This window comes from Urocampus carinirostris, chromosome 1 (genome assembly GCF_059441175.1).
Source record: "Urocampus carinirostris isolate Australia breed hairy pipefish chromosome 1, RoL_Ucar_1.0, whole genome shotgun sequence".
NCBI lineage: Eukaryota > Metazoa > Chordata > Actinopteri > Syngnathiformes > Syngnathidae > Urocampus > Urocampus carinirostris.
Window position 1 is genome coordinate 46,236,827 of NC_142349.1, and position 22,040 is coordinate 46,258,866.

Genomic DNA, 22,040 nt, shown 5'->3' on the forward strand with positions numbered 1-22,040 from the left:
AACAGTAGTTAACCAGTGTGTAAAAGGCAATACTATTGTGCAAGGGCATAGCTCTGCCATCCCACCCTCCCAAGCAGCATTCTTCCAGTCCTCTGTGTGGGTCCTTTCCCTTCTGCGTGGGTCCTCTCCCTTCTGGGTTCCACAACCCAGGCCGTTGCTGCCGGGACTCCCACAGTGTAGCTCCGGCTCCCCCCTCCGGGTGGGTGCAGACGAGTCTTCTTTATGGCTGCGTCCTAGGCCCGCCGCTCGCAGATTGTATGGTATCTGCAGCCATTTGGAGCACAGCCACGGGGGGGATCTGCCTGCACCTCCATACCAGCAGGTTTCTGGAGGTCCAGATGGCGTCCTTGATGGCGGCGAGAGTGAGCCAGTCCCTGGCAAAGTCGTTCCGAGGCCTCCTCGACCGACTCACCCCGTAAAGCACGTACTGTGCATCAGGGACCTCTCCTGCTGGCAAGTCCGGGAACTTTCCTAGTTGTTCGGCCATTGTCCACAAGACCTGGGCAGCGCTGCACTCACAAAAAAGGTGCCTCACCGACTCCTGGGCGCCACAGCCAGGTCGAGGGCACGTCGAAGTCGCTGACATTCCTCGGTGGTGCATTACAGCTCTGACTGGGAGAACTTCATGAGCCACCATCCATGACAAGTCTCGTAGTCTGTTTGGGAGGGCAGGATGATTGACGTTGCTCCAAACCGTTGTGGATTCGCCAAACGCAAGCCCCCGCACAGGGCTTACTGTAGCTCGCTCTTGCACAATAGCAATAAGGGCCCTGTGGTTTTGTAAAGTGTGACATTCTTGTGTTTCCAAATCAAACTTCTTCAAAAAATCCCGAATAAAGAGATGTGTTGGTGGCAAGTTAAACAAAACTGGAATCAAACGATTGTCTGGTACAAGCTTTAGCTTCCGCAAATATGAGCCCATCCAAAAACGGGTCATTGCTTGACTTTTCGGGTTGTTGGGTGGGCCCACAGCGTTTTGGAAGTGGAGAGAGACATATTTGCTTCCCAGGAAAAGCTGGAGGTCAGGCACTCCTTTCCCCCCTTTTTCCTTTTTCTTTTTCATTGTATCTCTTTTTATCCTTTCCCACTTTGAGCCCCAGACAAAGCGAAAGATGGCTCGGTCCAGTTGTAACAGCACGTTTCTTTTAGGCATAAAAATTAAACTGATTGACAAAAGCATTGGGAGGATGATCGCTTTGATGATTAGGACCTTCCCCTCTATTGTCAGTTTTCTTAGTGACCAAAAAACAAGTTTTTGCTTAACTTTCCTTGTCACGTCATCCCAGTTGGTCTCGCCTCCTCCATCCGCATTGAATTTTATCCCTAGGATTTTCTGGTCTGTCTTTAACACCGTCAGCGGGACTCCTGCCTTTTCTGTCTCTTTCCACATTCCATAAAACTTCACTTGTGATTTTTCTCTATTTAGCCTTGACCCAGACGCCCTCCCAAACAGGTCAGTCAAGTCAAGGGCTCTTTCAACAGATGCGCGGTCAGTACACAAAATATTAAAATCATCCATGTACAAAACACACTTGGTAATTTGTCCCCCACTTCCTGGGATATTGATGCCTTCGACAAATCTATCTTTTCTTAACATTTGTGCCAAAGGTTCAATGCAAAGAACATAGAGAAGGGGAGACATAGGGCAACCTTGACGTACACCGCAGTTGATCTCGATTGCTTCCGATAAATTCCCATTAATCATGAATTTGCTGTAGATGTCTCGGTATAGCAGTCCTACCCACTTGATGTATTTTTGGGGAAAACCACATTTTTGCAATACTCTGAAGAGGTATTGGTGCGAGACTCGATCAAAGGCTTTTTCAAAGTCTAGGTTTAGGACCGCTAGTCGCATGTTTCTGTCTCTTGCATAACAAATGGTGTCACGGATCAGCATGAGACTGTCGCTGATCTTCCTTCCCACAATGGCATCAAGGTCAAAATAGACAACAAGAAAGATGGCAATTGCCATTTCGAGACTCCACACCCTCCCCGTCGTCACCTCCAATTTGTTGAGATTACATACCTGTCAACCTCCGGGGCTCCATGCCCTTACAAACTGTCGTATTTTCCCTTACAAAATACAAAAAAAATCTTACGTCATATTTTTTTTCAAACGTGTTTAGTTATGCAGTTTAACATGTTGTATTGTACATGTGTTTTTTTACATCATATTTATTGTTAATTAACATTTTGTTGTGAGACACTGAGTTGCTCGACATGAATGAGGTTTATCATAAAAAAAAGTTCAAAAATTAAGTAGCTTGGACGTTCACTGTAGAAGGAAAAAATACATGCAAATATAAATAAATAGAATAATACATTTTCTTATTCAAATTATTAATTCATTTTCTGCATTAATTATTGTTGGTAATATACTGATAAAAAGGATAACCACAAAACTGTCTTTTGTAATTTACTCCTTTTATATTTCCTTTTTTTCTTAACTTCTTTATACAACATAATAATTCGTAATATCAAAGCAAGTGAGCGTTTGAGAGCCGGCCCCTTTAATGAATTGAGTCGAAAAAGCCGGTTCTCTAAAAAGAGACGGACTTCCTTTCACTACACAACTCAAACTGGTTTGACTTGATTGATTTGCCGTTTCGTGATAGTCGGTGTATCCCGGATGGTTCCCACAGTTGACAAATTTGCGTTGTTCCGTACTGATTTTCTTGTACGTCGTACACGTCTTAAAATGCATAATAAACTTACTTTGTACGGCAAAAACGCACAGGTTGACAGGTATGTCAAGATAATCCATCCATCCATTATCTTCCGCTTATCCGGGGTCGGGTCGCGGGGGCAGCAGCCTTAAAAGGGAAGCCCAGACGTCCCTATCCCCAGCCACCTCCTCCAGCTCATCCGACGGGACCCCGAGGCGTTCCCAAGCCAGCCGAGAGACATAGTCTCTCCAACGTGTCCTGGGTCGCCCCCGGGGCCTCCTGCTGGTGGGACACGCCCGGAACGCCTCCCGAGGGAGGGGTCCAGGAGGCATCCTTATCAGATGCCCGAGCCACCTCAACTGGCTCCTCTCAATGTGGAGGAGCAGTGGCTCTACACAGAGTCCCTCCCGGATGACTGAGCTTCTCATCTTATCTCTAAGGGAAAACCCAGACACCCTATGGAGGAAACTCATTTCGGCCACTTGTATCCGGGATCGTGTTCTTTCGGTCATAACCCAAAGTTCATGACCATAGGTAAAGGGTAGGAACGTAGATCGACCGGTAGATCGAGAGCTTTGCCTTTCGGCTCAGCTCCCTCTTCACCACGACGGACCGGTACAGGGTCCGAACGACAGCAGATTCTGCACCGACCCGTCTGTCGATCTCCCATTCCATCCTACCCCCACTCGTGAACAAGACCCCGAGATACTTGAACTCCTCCACTTGGGGCAAGTTCTCATCCCCAACCCGGAGAGAGCATGCCACCCTTTTCCGACTGAGTACCATGGTCTTGGACTTGGAGGTGCTGATCCTCATCCCAGCCGCTTCACACTCGGCTGCGAATCGCTCCAGCGAGAGCTGAAGTACACGGCCTGAGGAAGCCAACAGCACCACGTCATCTGCAAAAAGCAGTGACGCAATGCTGAGGCCCCCAAACCGGACTCCATCCCCACCAGGGCTGCGCCTGGAAATTCTGTCCGTAAAAGTTATGAACAACGTCAAGATAATATATTATTATATATACTGCTACTGAGCCCTGCATTGTTTGAGGGATAATATATTTACTTAAAATATTCAATAAAATATATATTTGGATGATTTAGTGTGCCATTAAGTAGCAAAATAAAATTGAAAAAAAATCAACACATCTAATAGCAGGTTTCCACAGTGTATAAACTCATTTCAAATATATCAAACACCAACAGGTCAAAATAAGATTTCAAGCATGAGTTACTCATATCTGTTAAAAGGGATTGAATGGTCTGCATTAATATAGCGCTTATCAAGTCATTCAAGACACAATGTGCTTCACACTTACCCATTCACACACTCACTCACTGATTGCCAGATGCAGCCAAATCGAGAACTTGAGGGAACTGAAAATTGAACCTGCAACCTCTGGATTCTGAGACGGCACTCCACCTCCTGAGCTAGAGCGTATCATTTAGAACCTTATTGTGGTAAAAAAACAAAACAAAACTATTACAAAATAAATACCGTATTGACTAGAATAATAAGCGAACTATATGATACATTTCTATTTATCTTACACAAGCTTTACCTTGAAGGAACATACATAATTTTGAGTAATCTTGCTGCCATGCGCAAGGGTGTAGTTTTAGCATGGACTGAGGGGACATGTCCCCAATAGAGCAGTCATAGGTTTGTCCCCACAATATTATACGATCCCTGATAACTCAAAAATGTGCAAAGTCCCCGCAAATGTCGAACTATCATTGTTTTATCCCAAACAATATAATGTGATCATTCATACAAAACGAGCTACATCCCCACCAATGCCAAATCTACGCCCTTAGCTACAGGTACCCGAAAAACACTTACTAAAGGTCGGGAAAAAAAGTAAATAAAAATAGGAGAAAACGTTGCAGTTTGGTCACTTAGCGTCACTGTAGTTTGTATTCTTCCTTGAGCTTTTTTGGGGGGTTGCACTACACAATAGAGCAGCATCTAGTGGTCCAATTATACACTCTGTCCCTTTGAGGCTTTTAAAGTTTGGTTTAAAAGCACGGTTTAAACCACATATCAGGAAGTGGTTTGAACTTAACACTGGAAGGTTGTCAAATATTAAGGTCAGGTGTTTTCTAGAAGAACACTTCCGGGGCTAAAAAAAAACATATCGAGATATTGTGGCACAAAGGTTTATTAAACATTGTGGTATACAAGTAGGAAATGAGCCATCTTCAACCAGTTTGTACAGTGATTTCTTATTTTCTGCATATTTACAGTGCTAACGATCAGCTTGATTTACATTAGAGGTTCACCATTGATTCAAGTTTAATGTAAATATATAAAACGATGCACATAACTCTGGAAACAAATCAGCAGTTTTAACATGGATACTCCTCACCACAGGCAAAACAGGAAATTTGATTTTTTGGTGGGGGAAGGGGGGATGGGGGGGGACAAAGTAAGATGCAAAGTGATTATTGGTGCATATGGACATTAATTACTGAGCCAAGCAAGGCCAGTAAAATCCAAACCAAACCAAAAATAATTTGGCTTTTTAACACCTGCTAATGTGCAATGGTTCCTAAATCTATATAAATAAGAGAAACCTTTATAGAGTCTGCAAGCAGGAAGAAAAATTAAGGCTTTCCCCAAAGGCAGTCCTTTATGAAAAATGGCAAATGACAATAAATTAGTCTGGAAAAGAACCCGAGGGAGAGGTGAAATCGAGCCTTCCCCTGAAAATTCCAAGTTTAACTTTACAGTCTTGCTCAACACAAATACAATAATTATTTGCAAAAATACAAAATTAAAAAAGAAAAAAGGGGAAATTTTTGTTTTGAAAGGTTTTGTTAAAAAAATGTTTTATCAGAGCATAAACAAATGAAAAACAAATTTCAACAACACAGAAACCACAGCATCAATTCTTGTATGGTTGGTTTGAACCAAAAATATATTCTTTGTGTCTTGTTTGCAGCTGTGACGGTGAACTCGGTATTAGAGTACAACACTGTCCTTGCTTTGCAGAAAGTTCACAAACCACGTTACGTAATATCTCTGCTACAATCCTTCAACAAACTTCTCTAGCGTGTCGCCAGTCGTGTCCCCCACAATGCCCATGTCAGTACTCAAACCCCCTCGGGAGGGTGCGTTAAGCTGTGGCAGCATGGCACTCTGCTCCGCAGTTCCCATGTGTCCCTGCTCCATGGGACCTGGCAATGGGCCTCCAATTATTGGATGAGGGGAGCTAGAGAGAAGGGAACCATGCTGTGGCGAGGGTTGGGGCTGTATTCGCGGGGATGGACTGGAATGCGGGGGCTGGTGCGAGGGCGGTCGAGGGGACTGAACTGGGGCCGGCGAACGCACTTGGCTGCTTAAGGAATTGCCCATGGCCTGGGCACCGGGCAGGTGAGCAGTTGGTTGCGTCTGGGTTTGAAGCAAATGTGACTGGGGGCTCATGGATTGCGCTGGTGAGCCCATCTGTTGCTTCAGCATTTGTTGCTGCTGAAGCATGCGCTGCTGTAGGAGGTTTTGGGCTCCCTCCATGCCGATGCCAGGTTGGCCCATTGACTGGGGAGGGAGCTGTCCCATTGGCCCGACACCACCTTGCATAGCCATTTGCTGTTGCTGCTGCATCCGGAGGTGAGAGTAGCTTGCTGACTGCTGCTGAGGAAACGGACCATGTGGTTGAGGCATTCCTCCCTGTTGCTGCTGTGCCTGTTGCATCCGGAATAGCTGCTGTCTGCGGTACAGCTGCGGGTTGCCATTCTGATTCACATTCAACATCTGGCCCTGGGGTCCCATGTGTGGGCCCAACTGCTGTGGAACTTGTTGCTGGGGGGGCATGCCAGGCCTTTGCATCATGGCCTGCATGGCTGCTACTGAGCCCTGCATTGTTTGAGGGTTTTGCTGCTGCTGCTGCTGCTGCTGCTGCTGTTGCTGCTGTTGCTGCTGTTGCTGCTGCTGCTGCTGCTGCGGTGACTGGTTTGCTTGGTATGTGGCTTTCCTCTGCTTGATGAATGCAGCCATGAGCTGGGGGTTGGATTTAAGGATGTTTAGGACCTGCTGCTGCTGCTGTGGCGAGCTTGGAGACTTCAAGGTGAGCAGTAGCTCTTGCAAGGCGTTGGATGCAATGTTACCAGGCACGCCCCTTGGCATGTTATGCTGCTGCGGCGTTAGCGGCATCCCTTGCGGCGAGGGTCCTTGGGAAGGCATAGCTCCAGGCATCTGGAGCCCATGCGGCATAATGGCTCTCTGCATTAGTGGACTTTGCTGTGCATTGGTTGCTCCCTGAACCTGCTGGGGGGCCATTACACTTTGTTGACGAAGCCCCTGAGGTTTCTGCATGTGACTCTGCATTCCGTGACTCCACTGACCCTGCTGCAAGGCTGGCATCACCTGGGGGCCCCGCATCATCTGCATTTGTCCCTGCACTTGTCCCAACATGCGTTGATGGTTTATGGGCATGCCATTCATAGTGTAATTTTGCTGTTGCTGGGGGTGCTGCTGCTGCTGCTGCTTTGCCTTGGCAGCCATCTCGGCCATTTCAATCTGTTTTGCCACGTTCAAAGCCGTCAGCTGCTGTTGTTGCTGCTGTTGTTGTTGCAGCTGCGGCGGCATCTGAAGCTGAGTTTGTGTCTGCAAGCTAGGAAGCGGTGACTGTTGCTGACGAACCGGGGATGACTGGGGCCCTGTCTTGCCCTGTGGGATGGGCGTCGGAGGCTGGCTGTTGCTACGGCCGTTGTTAGGAAAACCTTGAGCTAAATTGGCGGGGCTGGGGACTGGCGGCTGGTGCTGCGGGGTTTGATTGGACATGGGCTGTGGGGTCTGTGGCGTGTGTGGCTGCTGCACAGAGTTTGGAGTGTCAGGGGCAGATGAGGTAGGTGGGGACGGCATAGGCATGCCCCTTCCGGCCATGGTGGCCATCCGGCGGCGCATCAGCTGAGCCTGTTGAACGCAATGTTGAATCTGCTGCTGACGGAGCTTGTGCTTGATGTTGAGGCAGAAGGGCACTGGGCACTTGTTCTCCTGACAGTGCTTAGCGTGATAGCAGCACAATGCAATGAGTTGTTTGCAAACAGGACAGCTACCATTGGTCTTGCGCTTGCATCCCTTTGTGTGCTGCACCACCCTCTTCATTTTCTGGCATGACGGCAGGGAGCAGTTGGCGTTGCGGCACTGGCAGGCATGAACAAGGGACTGAATGCAGCGCTGAATGCTGAGACGTCGGCTCTCCTGGGGACTCTTAGAGGCCTCGCCTCCTTGGTTGTTGCTGTCGACGTCCAAGTCTAAGCCCCATTTTACCATCTGGTGTTCATGGCATTTTGTGTTGTAGCAATTGATGCATAGGTCATAGTCCTGAAGCATGAAAAACAGACCAAATGTGTTATCAGCATATGCCAATCCGCAAGAAATAAGGACAGAGACATGTTATTTACGTTCAACCTCATTGTACTTGTAATGCTCAACATTTTGCTTACCTCACAGACAGTGCAGTGCCATCGAGTCTCCACATGGTGCTTGCACTCATTGCAGGTGTATACAAAGCGGTCCTGTCCCTGGTTGTGGAGTTCCACAAGCATACACATAGTGCTCCACTTGCATCGCCGCAATGAACTGAACTCCCAGTGCTTGTCTCGTGCCAAAGTCAGGAAGGAATCACGGCCGTCCATCAGGTCGCAGGCCAGCAGAGGGTCCGGGTCCATAATAGGAGGAAGAGTGTTGACGACAGGCCCAGAGTGAAGGTGGATGACAAAAAACACCTGGAAAAAAGGAAACCTCTTTACGATAAAGCTCCCATGTAACCACCTAAAAAAATATTATGTATGTACATGGTGGAAGTTACCCAGTTAAACACTGTCTCAGATAATACCAACATTTAAAATAAATGAATAAATGACAACCTTTCATAATTCCAGAGATCTTTGAGGTGTCTTGATAAACTATCCATAACAATATTTGTTTAAGCACAGTAAATACCCATGTAGGTAAATTGTTCAAATCAGATTGATCCTGCAAATTATTTGTTACCATGACAACAAGGAGGCACATTCTTGACATGCTCTTGACAGCTGGTTAAGTGTCCAACTCAGGATACATATTTGTTAAATATTTTGTTGACAACAACAAATAAAAATAACTAGAATGACTTATTGAGGAGTCAAAATGTAATACATTAAACAAGATTAATAATAATCATTTAAAAAAAAAACAAAAAACACTTACGGTGCAATTAAAAAAAAAAGAATTTTTTTTTGGGCAGTGTTTCAGTTGGGAGTGTTAGAGTCAAAATGAGCATATCAATGGTTGAACTTTTAGAAATATTTAATACCCACGTAGATTACTAAGCAGAAGTGTTGCCTGCTTTATTATAGTAAATTGTGTTTTAATTGGTCCTCTTATTGACACAAACAAACTCTGAGCTGGAAATGGGACAATTGTATTTTCACAATTATAAAGGCGCACATTATTATATTTCCTTTAAAATCTATGGCACCCCCTGTTGTGTGATAGACCCTTGTGTGTGTATTTTGGACATGAAGTAAAGGACAAAATGAAGCTTTGAGGGCAAGTGTGAGCGTTGAAAAATGATCAGTACAGCATGTTCTATCAGTAGCAGTACAGTATGTAATATCAGAATCATTATGTGCTTAGAGTATCTGCATGTGTACAAGAATATATGTGTGCTTCGTATGCATTTATTGTTATGGTTTCTTCCACGCTTCGCCATCAATACCTCGCGCGCATTTGACAGTCAGCAACCATTTCTACTGTCAGTATTTTAGTTATGAGGGCAGGTGCAACTTTCCTTGGAGCAGGTGTTGCAATCGTGACCCTTTTTCCATGGTATCTTTCTGGATTGACATTCTGACTTCTTTTAGTACGAGTCTTTTTTATTACGTATGTAACCCTTGAAAAGTTATGCCGCGAGATCGCGAATATACCCTACATAACCAATGTCACCATCTTGAATAGTCATGTGATCCCCAAAAACCGGATCAATACAACTTGAAGCATCTCTTAAAAGGGTGTATGGTGTACAGGGAACGGTGCCGTCTGACATTGGCATCTTGATAATGGGGTCACATCTGCTTGGTGCTTCACAGCTGATGTGAAAAAAGTGAAGCAAATTAACTCTGAACTTTTTGTAGTTCTTGGAAGCCCGACATAAGAATTCCTACTGCTGGGCACAGGTGTGAACCGGACGTTCAAATAAAGGCTGTAAGCAGCATGGGAGTGATCGATGACAGGTGGAACACAGACATTTACTAAGAGTGGAAAGAAGCACCAAGCAAGTCACGCCACTGTTAGCAAGTAGATGCTAGGCCTAAAGTGTTTTACTGTTGTTCAAGCTTTGGCTATACTTATTACTAAAGGACACAGAAAGTGACTTTTACAGTGAAGAAAGTGATCCTGAGACATTCGCTGTAGATTTAGCACAGATGTCAATTCAGAAACAGAGTATGAGGACTTTGATGAGTTCAATTGAAAGACGATTACTGGTAAAAATGTTTTGTTGAAGCTCTATTTTTGTAGGTTGTTTTATCTGTGTTGTTAACCATGCCCACGCCTAGCAATGATTATAAATATATTAGTAATTTTTCATCAATATTTATTAAGGAAACCAAACTCAGTTTTGCTCTCTAGCCACCCATCCATCCATTTTCTGTGCCGCTTATCCTCACCAGGGTCGCTGGAGCCCATTCCTACTACCTTCGGGCAGTGGGCAGGGAACACCCTGAACTGGTTGCCAGCCAGGTACACGGCAGTTTTTCTCTCCTCTATTTCTAAATACACATGCTTTTGTGTGTGTGTATGTATGTTTTCTTAGTGTAAGGTGGACATAGTAAAGAAAACCATACAGTAAAGGTCACCATGAATACATGAAAGGGTGAAGTGTTGGCACATAAGATTGAAGAATTGGTGCACGAAGTGTACATAAAGCCCGCGACCTGTCATCATGTGTGGGCCAAATACAAAAATGGCACACACAGTTTAAATTGCGCCCTTTAGTAAGGTGATATGATATGGTAATCAACATTTTCCAAATCAAAAAATAATAGAATGAAATGAGTTTTTCTGTTGAAATACAAAGTGAATATTTTATAGTCCCTCACCTCTTTATGCTTCTCCATGGTGGCGTAGAGCTTTTGGGACAGATCATTGGGTACGTTCGGCATCCCAGGCTTTTTCTTGTTGGCTCGACTAATGCTGCTCTTGTTTTTGTTTGTTTTCTTGTTGTTCTTCTTTTTGGCGTTGCTGCTGTCAGGGTTGTCTCCCTTTGGTTGAAGTATAAGTACAGAAAAAGTGAAGGGGTCAAATATAGCACTTCAAGCTAGATTTAAAACGAGTGATTGCAAACATATGATTAGCTTTTGAGAGATTTGTAAGATTTAAGCAGGGATGTTTTGATCAAGCTTTTATGTTGCCAATGTAAATACCATAAAGCCATTTGTTATATAAGTAATAGGCCAATTTGACCCTGAATATCAGTGTATTATTCTAGTTTAATTTTAGGGGTGTTTGAATTCCATTGGTTATATGATCTAAAAACACACAAACACACACATGACAAACAACAATTGAGACCCATAAAAAAGTTAACTTTCACAAGAGAATATAAGATCCCAGTCAGAAAACTGGAAATCACGATCGAAGACACACATTTAACAATTCAAACTAACATAAACTTTAACATTTTTAACTACTTAATCGTGCCAAAGGTCTATGAATGATGTGCCACCTACATATTGCATTTTTTACAATACGATTATATGGCAAAGCTTATTGTTAGGCTTTTTTTTAATGGTGGACTGCATTGTAAACACAGGTTAGTCGTACTGCTTATTTTAAAAAGCAACTGATGACTATGCTTGTATGTCACTTAAGGTGTAAATGAGTTTTGACGCACAATGCCCTCAGACTGGTTTCAAGGGTTGACTACAATGGATGAAATGGTCAGATTTTCAATAGGGAATACAGGCTTTGATCAAATAGTGCAGCTAGGATAATTCAAAAATATAGGCTGATCACAACCAGGGGCCAATCAATCAGGGCTCCCCCTTTATTTTAGGTTAATCATTCTGGAATTAAAAAGAAAAACAAGGAATCAGTGTATTGATTAAATCAAAAAGAAACCCTCTCACAAACGCCTCGCCTCAAATGATATTCACTCACCTCTGGCGTCTCACAGGAGGCCGTATTCTCCTCCTTCTTTCTCTCCTCTTCCTCCTGCTCCAGCTCTTTGATGCTTTCCTCCAGGACGTTGGGCCAAAAATCACCCTCAAAATATGGCAGCTCATTGGCGCTCGTCAGTCTATCTTCTGTGGATTGCTTAAAAATATCCTGAATGACAAGATGCAAAAAAAAAACAAAAAACTGTATTAAATGCCATTTGTCAGCAGAAAAAAATCACTTCTAATGAGCAATTATCTATGACAAAGCATTTTACATAGGCCATTTATTGGATACCAAGATAGGACTCTATAACTCAATCAACAGTCAGCCCTCTCATGTCACATAATAAATTTGCAATAAAGTTTGAAGATACATTGTTTTCATTCTCATTCTCATGATTATTTTGCTTTCAAAACCTTGAAATCGTGTAGGATTCTTTCAGCAAAGGCCTTTTCCAGCATCTTTTTGTACCACTCTTGCAGCCTCTTGGGCTTGGGGATCTTCTGATCGGGAGGGTGGCAGTGGAAAATGTAGTCGTCTCCCTCACTGGGTGGGCATGCCCAGATGTGACCCATCACATACCTGAATGGAATAAGAAAAATATATCCTTCATTTGCTATAACACCGAGTAAAACATTCGTGATGATAGATCCCACATACCCCAGTTTCTTGACATACTCGAGGTATCCAATTAGTATCTCGTGGTAAACTGCAGTCCTGAGCAAACGTGGTTTGAAGAAATGAATACTGTCGAGGTACGATATATACACCCGCCTACAAAAGAATTACAACTCTTAAAAGCATGATCAAGCTACATGATAGAATTACACTTCTTAATGATTTGTCTACCTTGTATTTGGAAAAGGACAATCTGAGCCATACTCCTGGACATGCATGCCAAAGAAACAAACGTCCACCCCGTCAATTTCTTCAAATGCAAAAAGTGCTTTGGTTCTGTAAGGGAAGCTTTCTACCATCGCGCCTGAGTCAACAAACCTGAGCAAGAAAAAAAATTATACCAGGATTGATTTAACTTTAGAACGCAGTGCTAGCGGTAAAGGGACTACCTGGACTTCATTCCAGGCTTAACCTCCACGGTTTTGTCAGAACTGGCCACAACTCGTACAAACACTTCGCCTGCCTCTGGGTAGTTTTGTCTTTTCAAATACTTATTTACTCGGTCCTCAATGTATGTCCCCAACCTTGTTGACTGCAATCCTAAAACATGCAAGCAAACTCATGTAATTAAATCAAAACAAAAGTACAAGAAAATGAAAAAACATATAATATAGTCTCATGAGGACATTCCTCTTACTTTTGGCTGAGAACCTGTTTTCCTTTTTTATTTTTCCAGACCTCTTCAAGCAGTTATCACAAATGAAGCTACAGGTTAAAAATATATGTGTTAATAGTTTAAAGAAAGTCTTAAAATTTGAAAAAGCGCTAATGGCTGAGGCTTACCCTGATGGCCAAATTACATCGTAATGAAGCACGCAGATCTGATGCATCTTGCGTCCACAATCTTTACATTCAACAAACCTATAAAGACAGACAAGTGTGCTTTGGCACTTTTTCTTGTACATGATAAAAAAGGATGCATTTTCCAAATCATTTAGCAGAATGTTGTGGTCTAAGATGATCATGTACTTACGGTTCAGCGTCTAACAAGTCATTTTTCTTTTTTTCAAATTGCTCTTTGGATATCATGCTAAAAACAAAAAGACAACCAAACACATAATTTGTCTTCGTTGATTTGGCAGAGGGACATCCCCTTGCATTAAAATATAAGAACCCTAACTTACGTCTGCGACTGTGCTGCGTCTTCCCCAAGCGTCACACTGTTGCCCTGAATTTCATTGAAGCACTTCTCACAGAAGTGATATCTGTTGGCAATAAGGTCACATTTGGGTATATTGCAACTTGCACAGTAGTAGAACACGCAGAGCTCTTAACTGATATGATCATTAACCAACTGGTAGATTTGCAAAAGTTAATCAATCCAAGAATCATCATACGATGTTAGGAAAATACATTATTCTTTTCTTAGTAAATTCTACAAAAAGTAATGATATAAAAATAAAGTGTGTGTCATGACCAAACATAAAACAATGCAAAACAATTTAAAAAGTCAGAATGGTTCTTGGACTTGTGAAAATTGTTAGTTTTATGTTTAGTGTTAAATATGAATCAATGAGGGCAGTAATAATCATTGATTTGCTCTTGGTCCGTATGCACGCTTACCTGTTTTGATAGCTGTAGTAGATACCATCTCTTGAGATAGTGCACAGTTGCTTGCCATAGCAGCAAAGTGTTTGTGGTGAGAACTCATACTGCGAATTAAGGACATAGCATGTCTTATTTTTAAGTGCGTTAAGGTCAGGCGTTTACCTACAATCTCACATGCACTCACCTTGCGGCTACAACAGTATCCCAGAGACTTCATGATGGGTTCGATCTCTATTTCAAAAACTTCAGCAAGCTTGGTGCAATTTTTGTAAACACGGGAAGTCTTGCGGTTGTACAGCCATGCGTTGTTAAACATCAGCCACACATCATCGACATATTGCCACGGCTCCTGGTACTGGCCTGTGTCAAGTTTGCGTTTGATGGTGGACAGGTCCATGGGATTCTTCACTATATCAAAGTAGTCCTGAAGAACAGGAAGTGTTCAGCTTTTGAAGGACAGAAAGATTGCAATTAGTAAGCATGGAAAGACACTCACTGGGATGTCAAGCAGCAGGGGGTCTACGGGCTGTCTGAAGGGCAGGGATTCAGGGTCTTGCCTATAGAGGGCCTCAAGTGTCGGCATTAGAGCTTGTCTGAGCTCCTCAGGTCTGAAAACTGGAGACAGTGAACAGTCAGTATCAATTTTACTATTTACAATAATATCTGAAAACAACCGAGACAATGTTACGAATCATTTGCAGGTACCTTAATACATCTTGGTTATTTAAATCTGGAAACGAGTTTGCCAGTTTTTCTCATCAAAATAGAATTAAATATCACTTCATTTGTTTCAGTAATTTCCTCTCTATTAATTGGAATTCTAACAGCTACTCATGGTCAATTTCTATGAGTTCCACAATTAATTGTCGTGGAAGTGGTCATTTTATTACCATTGACAAAAAAATCGGGCACAAATTTGAACTATTATTGCTAAATGGCATTTTTCTCTTAACTCTTTATCATTCCTGTAAAATTTGCCCAAAATCCCAATCCAAGGTGTACCCAAAGAAAATTGAGAGCTGAAAAATTTGTAGAATATGGACGGATTTGGTATCTTTTGAAAGGTAACACTGCAAGTGCAACTAACATTGAGTAACCGGAGTTGGAACACTTTTTTCGGGTATCTCGTTTCAGACTGATAATGTTTATGTGATAAGTGTATTTTTAAAAAGTTATCATATTTTGAATCCCAAAACTTGACTTGACTTGAAATGTGGCAGGATATATTTCTGTGACTGGTGACATCCGGAAGACATGACTTTTTTTTTTTTTATTATCAAGTTTGACGGGCTGCCGGCGGAACATTAAGGCGTTGAAAAATATACGTGTACAGAAAACAGAGCCACGGATGTCGATGCTGGTTGAATAACGGGTGCTCAGAATGATATTGACGTGTCTACCTCTCCACACTCACTTTTTTTGCGGCTTTGTGTAGTAGCAGAACTGCTCCCATTTTCTGGCTCTTCTTTGGGTTCTGCTGGCTTTGTTTCTGAAGTGTCCATCGGTTCCTGCTTTGGCTCAGTTTCATCCTTTCTGGTCGGAAGGGGTTTGGTTTCATCATCCTGCTACGAAAACAGGGCGATTAAGGATAGGCCGTGTTAAAATGTTTGCTCTGTGACAGTCTTCTCAGCACTTATAAGTTGGTACAGATTTTTCTTTGTATGTTTGTAAAATTTCATGACCATGCTCATAATTTCTGTTTACATAAAGGTGATAGCACGTTTAATTGTAAGGTAAAGGATGTACCTCTACTTTTATGATAGTTTTCTTGCTCCCCAAATTATTGTCATCATCTTCATCTTTAACATCAGACTTAAGTTCAGTCGCGCTCCTGTCTGGCAGTTGAGAGTTGACCTCAGCCACTGAAGCCGGGTTGGGCACTTTGCAGGTAGCAACCTGAGACAACTGAAAGAGCAGGGGAATGATTAAGAGCAAAGATAGCCACAGAAGCATGTTTTCATTCTTGCGCAAGTAAATATAAGTCTAACCGGTGTGCTGGGATGCTGCGCTTGCACCGAGGGAGGCTGCTGAGCCTGGCTGACGGACTCAGGCTGCGGTTGCGAGGGTGTGAGCGGCTGAGAAGGGTCTGGTGGTGTGCTAACAACAGAGGGTGGACCATGGTGGCTGCCAGACAAGTGACCTTGGTTTGAAGCTGGCCCGCCCGTTGAGGCTGGAGTGGAGGGCTGTTGTTGCACCGGAGCTTGCTGTTGCATTTGGAGGTTGGCGGGAGAGTTGGTCGGAAGCGTGCTACCCATGCCTGGCTGGGCTACAAGGCCACATGGTAACTGGGAGCCGATGGGGTCCAGAGCATTAAGAGGAAGGTTGGAATTTGTTGACTGTTTGGAAATATAGGTTAAATTTAATCACTGATGCTTCGAGAATCATTTTAAAGCATCTGGTGTGTGTGACTTGGTCACCAGGAGGCAGCAGAATATATTCATGAAGACTTCACAGGGCTACAGAGTAGCAATGATTTAATCATATTTTCTTGTTGATAAGGACAATATAGCTGGGAGTTTTAAAACTTTTGTTCATAATAGTTGGTGAACTGTTTTTTTTAAAAAACGTATTTAGCATTAAAAAAAAAGAACAAATCTATTTGCTAACCAATCAATAGTGTTTTGCACTATGTCGGAATTAGGCCAGTCAAATGCAAAATATGGAATGAGACAACAATTTTGGGATGCACAAAACCATGTTCAATTCAAATAATTCTGTCAGGTCAAAGAGGCATTAAAAAAAAACTTGACAGAGGCTCCATTACGAGAGAGCACTTATACCATGGCCAAATGTGAAACTTCCACCCCTATATGTAGTTAACACTTACTAAAGGGACTAGCTTCTTCTGCTTTAAAGTTACATTTTTTTCTCCTTTTCGATTCAGATCTACTTTATTGTCATCTAGTGATCTAGGGCTTAGGTTTCAGATGTGCTGATGCCAAGTCCTTAGCTTGGCCTTGATGCTAGGTCCTTAGCTTGGCCTTGCTTGGCCTTTTGATGCTAGGTCCTTAGCTTGGCCTCTTTGATTTTTGCATTTCGGAGATGGAATATGAGCTTGCTCTGTCCACTCCACGCATCGGCCCGGTATTGCAGTACCTCCGGGAACGGTGCATTCGCAATGATCGCAGCAAGGCTTTAGGGCTAGGACCTTAGCTTGGCCTTTTGGCTGAGAGTAATGCTGCGTCCCATTCTTCGCACTTTCACTCGCTATGTGCCCTAGTCACTCGGTTTGCGCGTTCACGTGAAAATGGGGTGTGTCCCGATACTCTCAAGACCGAGGCAGAAGTGCCCTCAAACCAAGTCGTAACCACTTCAAGACCGAGGGGGCTCTCGACCTCACTTGGCAGCGAAGTGACTACCCAGAAGGCTTTGCGAATTCTCAATATCAACAAACATGCCCGAAAAGGAACCACACAAATGTAAGTAGTTTTCCACAACCACGCATGTATTTGCAATAAAATGTATTGAGATATCTTAGTTAGACGTAAATGCAATAGAAAATCGTATTTTCGCGTTAAAACACGAACATTGCAAAATCGCTACTTTACGAAGTGCACTAATCTACCAAGGGAGCTGGCAAAAAAAAAAACCTTCACGCTACAAACTGTAAAGTAGGATAACTGTGCAGAAAATCACGGTTCAGCCCATCCCTGTTTTTATCTTAAACGAGTCGTGCTTTTCATGTACATGGCCAGTCGCTAAAGGAGCATAGTCAGAATACCGTTCTGGACATAAGCGCTTGTTTACTGCACACAATTTCGGGTGTCGTGTTTTATTTACAATATGATTCTTTCATGTGAGATCAGAATGCATTAGTTTTCATCATGCATTACGAGTAATGTCTCCGAATTTCACGTGGAAATACAGTTGAAACAAACTACTATCACATAGTTCACTGTCTTCTCTGTAAACACATATTAAGTGAACGAATTACCTTCTCAAAATGTTGTCCAAATGTGGAGACAATTCTAAAGCATATGTGATGCTGGCCAATAGAAGGCTCATACAGCCATAAGAATAACATGTCAATTTCATGTCTCACATCAACTAGTTGAGCATCGTATACACAGTTGTTTTTGTACAATACATCAGCATTAAGTAATTCTTGTTTTTTCCACCCAACCTAAAGGCCATTGTAGAACGTCCCGTGGAAGAGCTGGTCACCATCACAGCTACCACGCCATCCACACCACCGGGCACGTCGTTGGCACCTTCTAATCCGGCGCCAAACCCCAAATCACCCAGAAAAAAAAAGGAAGCACGATACACTCCTTGACTTTTTGAAAGTGGAGTCTGCCGGAGTGAGGAAAAGTCTCGAAGAAACTGTGGCCAAAACTGAGCGGTTCCCGTCCTTTTTGGGAAGCTCGTGGACAAATTTCCAGAACAGTGACATCTCTGCAATGTTTCCCTTTGTTTTATAAAAGGAAAATATTTTTTTTTATTAAGAACTCAATGAAGTTCCAGTTTGTGTTTTCCAGCTTCATGGAAGTATTGGTATATTTTTGTTAAAATTTGTGACACATTATTTATTTACTATTATGTATTTTGGCCCAATGTGAGTTTGTTTTTCTGAAAGTAAAGTATTATTTAAGCTGGAGTGATTTGTAGTTGTTTTCTGTCCAACAGTCACATAGTTCACACGCAGTATCTCACATCATTATGAAATAAACCACCAAGGTGTTACTCAAAATGAAGATGTTTATTGAATAGTAATGCAGAAAAGCACATAATGCAAATGTGGGTCTGACTTAAAGAGCCTAAAATATGGCTTTTGGGCAATTTATTCCATATTAACTGTGGACAATTCTTTGTACGGTGGACCTGGGAACCCTGAAGACCCGTGACACCACACGGTAGGACAGAGCGTGGGCCAGCCAGTACACGTAGATCAGGACCTCCAGCCATGGCCCTGTTCCCTCTTTAGCAGCTCCTGCAGGGCCCACATAACCTTCTTGCTCAACCTTAAGTCCTGAATGAGTTCTGACTCCACATCCAACCATAAGCACAGGATGGGAACATTCCTGTCCAACCTGTCCATGCTTATGGGACAGCCACTCTGGAACACAATAGAAAACAAACATTTTAGACATAAATGTGGGCATAGAAAAGAAAAAGACCGCTTTAATTGTGATGTAAGCATCATGAAAAAATGTTGAAATTTTTTTGGTTTGAACAAATTTATTGACACTAATAACAAAAAAAACAATCATGACAATCACAACAGCAATCAAGCACATTCACAATATTATATTCCAATATGATGTTATTAACAGCAAACACAATGTGAGGGTTTGAACAACCCTTCTCGAAAATCCTATTTGCAATCAAGCATATTCACAATTTCATTATATGATATCTTTGTTAGTGTCAATAGATCTGTCCAAGCCAAAGTTGATTGTCTTTTTTGGTCTGAACAAATCCCTTGACACCAACAACAGAAAACAATCATGACCAAACAACAGCAATCAAGCACCTTTTTTATATCCAATGACAACTCTTTTGAATTAAATTCCTTATGAACTAAGGTTTTTGGGTCGTACAGGGAAGTTTGGTGACGATATTATGTCAGCTTAAGGGTCAGGTGGACTGTTCTTGTGTTTGTTTACTTTTCGTCATGTCACACATTCAAGACCCCTACTATGTGTCATAAAATGGCATTAAGATACTAATAAGTAGATTGCCATTTATGTCTACACAAACATAGGGTATTATGTGAACGTGCATTGTATGTTAACTCTTACTGTATTTGACCGAACGGGTCATTTTTTTACTGAGTGTACGTACCTTGTAAAGGTGAATCAGCACTACATAGCGCCGAAGCTGTCTTCAGTATAGCACATTTCTCCTCCGTTGATTGGAGACACGGAAAAGATGATGAGCTTTCAGGCAATCGGTAATAACACAGCTGTAGCGGGCATTTTTAACGTTGCACGAAATCTCCAACTGACACACTACAGGTTGAGACTCGAGTTGTTTACATGTGACGTAGGCCTATACGTCACTAAGGTCTACAGCCAATTAATATTACCGCCATCTCCTGGACAGGGGTGGAACCTTGCAAGTCTTGTCCAAACCTTTTCCACTTTGCACTCCACTCGATGAGGGCACTCCTCTATCGAGGGACCTCACTGGAGGGTTCTCGGGGCCGAGTGAGAGAAATGGGATTGGGCCTAAGTGTCCCGGCTCCTAGGCTTTGTAGCGTATTATGAACTGACCGATAACGGATAATGGATAATGAATAACGAAGATAGATCAATAACCCTTAAAAACCCCAAAACCCCTTCCCCTCCCAATATTTGAGGCATCAAAAGCATCACACCCAATAATGAGATGCACCAAAGCGCCCCTCCTCTATCAAGGAAATCCACTTAGCACGCTGGTTGTTCAGAATTTATTTTCCTTTTTTCCTTTTACCCTTGATCGCCTTTGTTTCTATGTTTTCAGCAGAATCACACACTTAAATGAGGGGCTTCAAAGTAGCAAAGTCTCAGAATAACAATATTGTTTGCAGTTTTCGGAGGGCAAAATTTAGTGAAAATGCCAGAATCATGTGGAAATTGTTAGAGAAACAATATGCATTGTGTAAAATATAACCTTTACCTTCTTTGTTTTCTTTTATCTTTACTGTTAAATGTGATCCTGGAGTGCCACGTCCAATTTCGTTGTCACAATATGTTCAACCCATTTTGTAACAATGACAATAAAGGTATATTCTATTCTATTCTAAAACTGGTCACTTTAAACTTTTTCACAATTTCAGTAAGCTTGTCACCAGCGCCATTCATGAACAGAGGCTCCACTGTAGTGAGATTTAAACGAAAGAAAAAGATGGGAAAATCCAACTTGCCGCTGCTTTTTTGATACACTATGCCACTCGTAAGATTTCTGTGAAATGAAATGTATCGGTGCTCTTATCACCTCACCTGCGGAGCAGTTTGTGTTACTGGCTGGCTCATGCCCACATTCACATTCTTAGCTCCGCCAGCAGCTGTAGAGAACTGTCCCTGTGACAAGAACTGAGCCTGGCTGGGTGGCTGAGGAACAATCTCACCCGTATGATTACCTATTATTCCAGGATTGTGCTGCATTCTTGAAGGTGACAGACCCATCTGAGAAAAAAAGACAAGAAATAGATGAAGGTATTACACTGGAGTAAATCGTAAATGATCGTCATTTATATAGCTCTTTTCAAGTCACTTAAGACCTCCCAAAGTGCTTTTCAATGCGTTACACGCTTATCCATTCACACACTGATACCGGCGTCAGCCATGCAAGACAACTACCTGCTAATCGGGGGATTAGGTGTTTAGTGTCTTGCCCAAGGACACGTCAACACTTAACTCGGGGGAGGCGGGAATCGAACCTGCAACCTCCTGAGCAGTAGCATGACAACACAAAAATATAATGCCTTTTCCAACACAAAATGTGGGTTGAGGATGTACTGAGGGGGAGTTGATTTCAAACTACTATTTTCTTAATATATGTATTCATATTCTTTTATATTGAATGGGTCTGTGTCCAGTTCTGTGTGTATCATCACACTTTTCTACTTTGGCATCACTACTGATATTGGGGGTTACATAAAATAAATAAACAAATTGAACAAACCATTGGAGTTATTTGATGGGGTATTCAATCCATATGCTGACTTCACTCATTATTTAAGTTTTGTCCATCTTTTAAGGCAAATTATACCTTTGTGGAACACATATTATACCAATTTATGTCGTTACATTTACATTTTAAAATTGGACTAAGTTTTCTAGACTCAAAGTCATTTTTGCAGGGCATTCCACAAAACCATGCAAACGCAGTGTCCCTATCCTGTACTTTAACTCGCATCAGCATCTTCTCTGATGGAACTACAACACAACTTTGCAAAAGCCACAAACATATAAATTGTACAGTATTCCAGTGCAATTTTTGGTGGTACTTTAATGCAAAATGATGAATTATACAATCCAGAATACCCAGTAATTAATATGGAGATACTAAGATTAAGAT

The 22,040-nt window shown here is 42.5% G+C and overlaps 1 protein-coding gene, 1 long non-coding RNA gene and 1 pseudogene across 3 annotated transcripts in view; 2 read left to right on the forward strand and 1 right to left on the reverse strand.

The window, feature by feature from the left end:
- Positions 1-4,811: 4,811 nt before the first annotated feature.
- Positions 4,812-22,040, reverse strand: part of crebbpb (CREB binding lysine acetyltransferase b) — a 44,832-nt gene continuing 27,603 nt past the window's right edge. The window contains exons 13-31 of one of the 2 annotated variants that reach the window (XM_088342351.1): positions 20,960-21,145; positions 16,025-16,372; positions 15,783-15,941; positions 15,451-15,598; positions 14,533-14,651; positions 14,221-14,460; positions 14,052-14,140; positions 13,613-13,693; positions 13,462-13,518; positions 13,272-13,349; positions 13,126-13,193; positions 12,878-13,028; positions 12,660-12,806; positions 12,471-12,584; positions 12,227-12,392; positions 11,811-11,978; positions 10,751-10,912; positions 8,114-8,395; positions 4,812-7,991 (exon numbers count right to left, since the gene is read on the reverse strand). In XM_088342351.1, the coding sequence (XP_088198477.1) occupies positions 5,694-7,991; positions 8,114-8,395; positions 10,751-10,912; positions 11,811-11,978; positions 12,227-12,392; positions 12,471-12,584; positions 12,660-12,806; positions 12,878-13,028; positions 13,126-13,193; positions 13,272-13,349; positions 13,462-13,518; positions 13,613-13,693; positions 14,052-14,140; positions 14,221-14,460; positions 14,533-14,651; positions 15,451-15,598; positions 15,783-15,941; positions 16,025-16,372; positions 20,960-21,145 (5,061 nt within the window). In that variant the 3' untranslated portion in view covers positions 4,812-5,693. Of the gene's footprint in view, positions 7,992-8,113; positions 8,396-10,750; positions 10,913-11,810; positions 11,979-12,226; positions 12,393-12,470; positions 12,585-12,659; positions 12,807-12,877; positions 13,029-13,125; positions 13,194-13,271; positions 13,350-13,461; positions 13,519-13,612; positions 13,694-14,051; positions 14,141-14,220; positions 14,461-14,532; positions 14,652-15,450; positions 15,602-15,782; positions 15,942-16,024; positions 16,373-20,959; positions 21,146-22,040 lie in introns of both variants that reach the window. The other variant, XM_088342344.1, reaches the window with a different exon arrangement.
- Positions 17,015-17,154, forward strand: LOC148374907 (U2 spliceosomal RNA; annotated as a pseudogene).
- On the forward strand, positions 17,125-18,633 carry LOC148374908 (uncharacterized). Its single transcript, XR_015851141.1, has 2 exons — positions 17,125-17,455; positions 18,166-18,633. It is a non-coding gene; the product is annotated as an uncharacterized LOC148374908 (long non-coding RNA).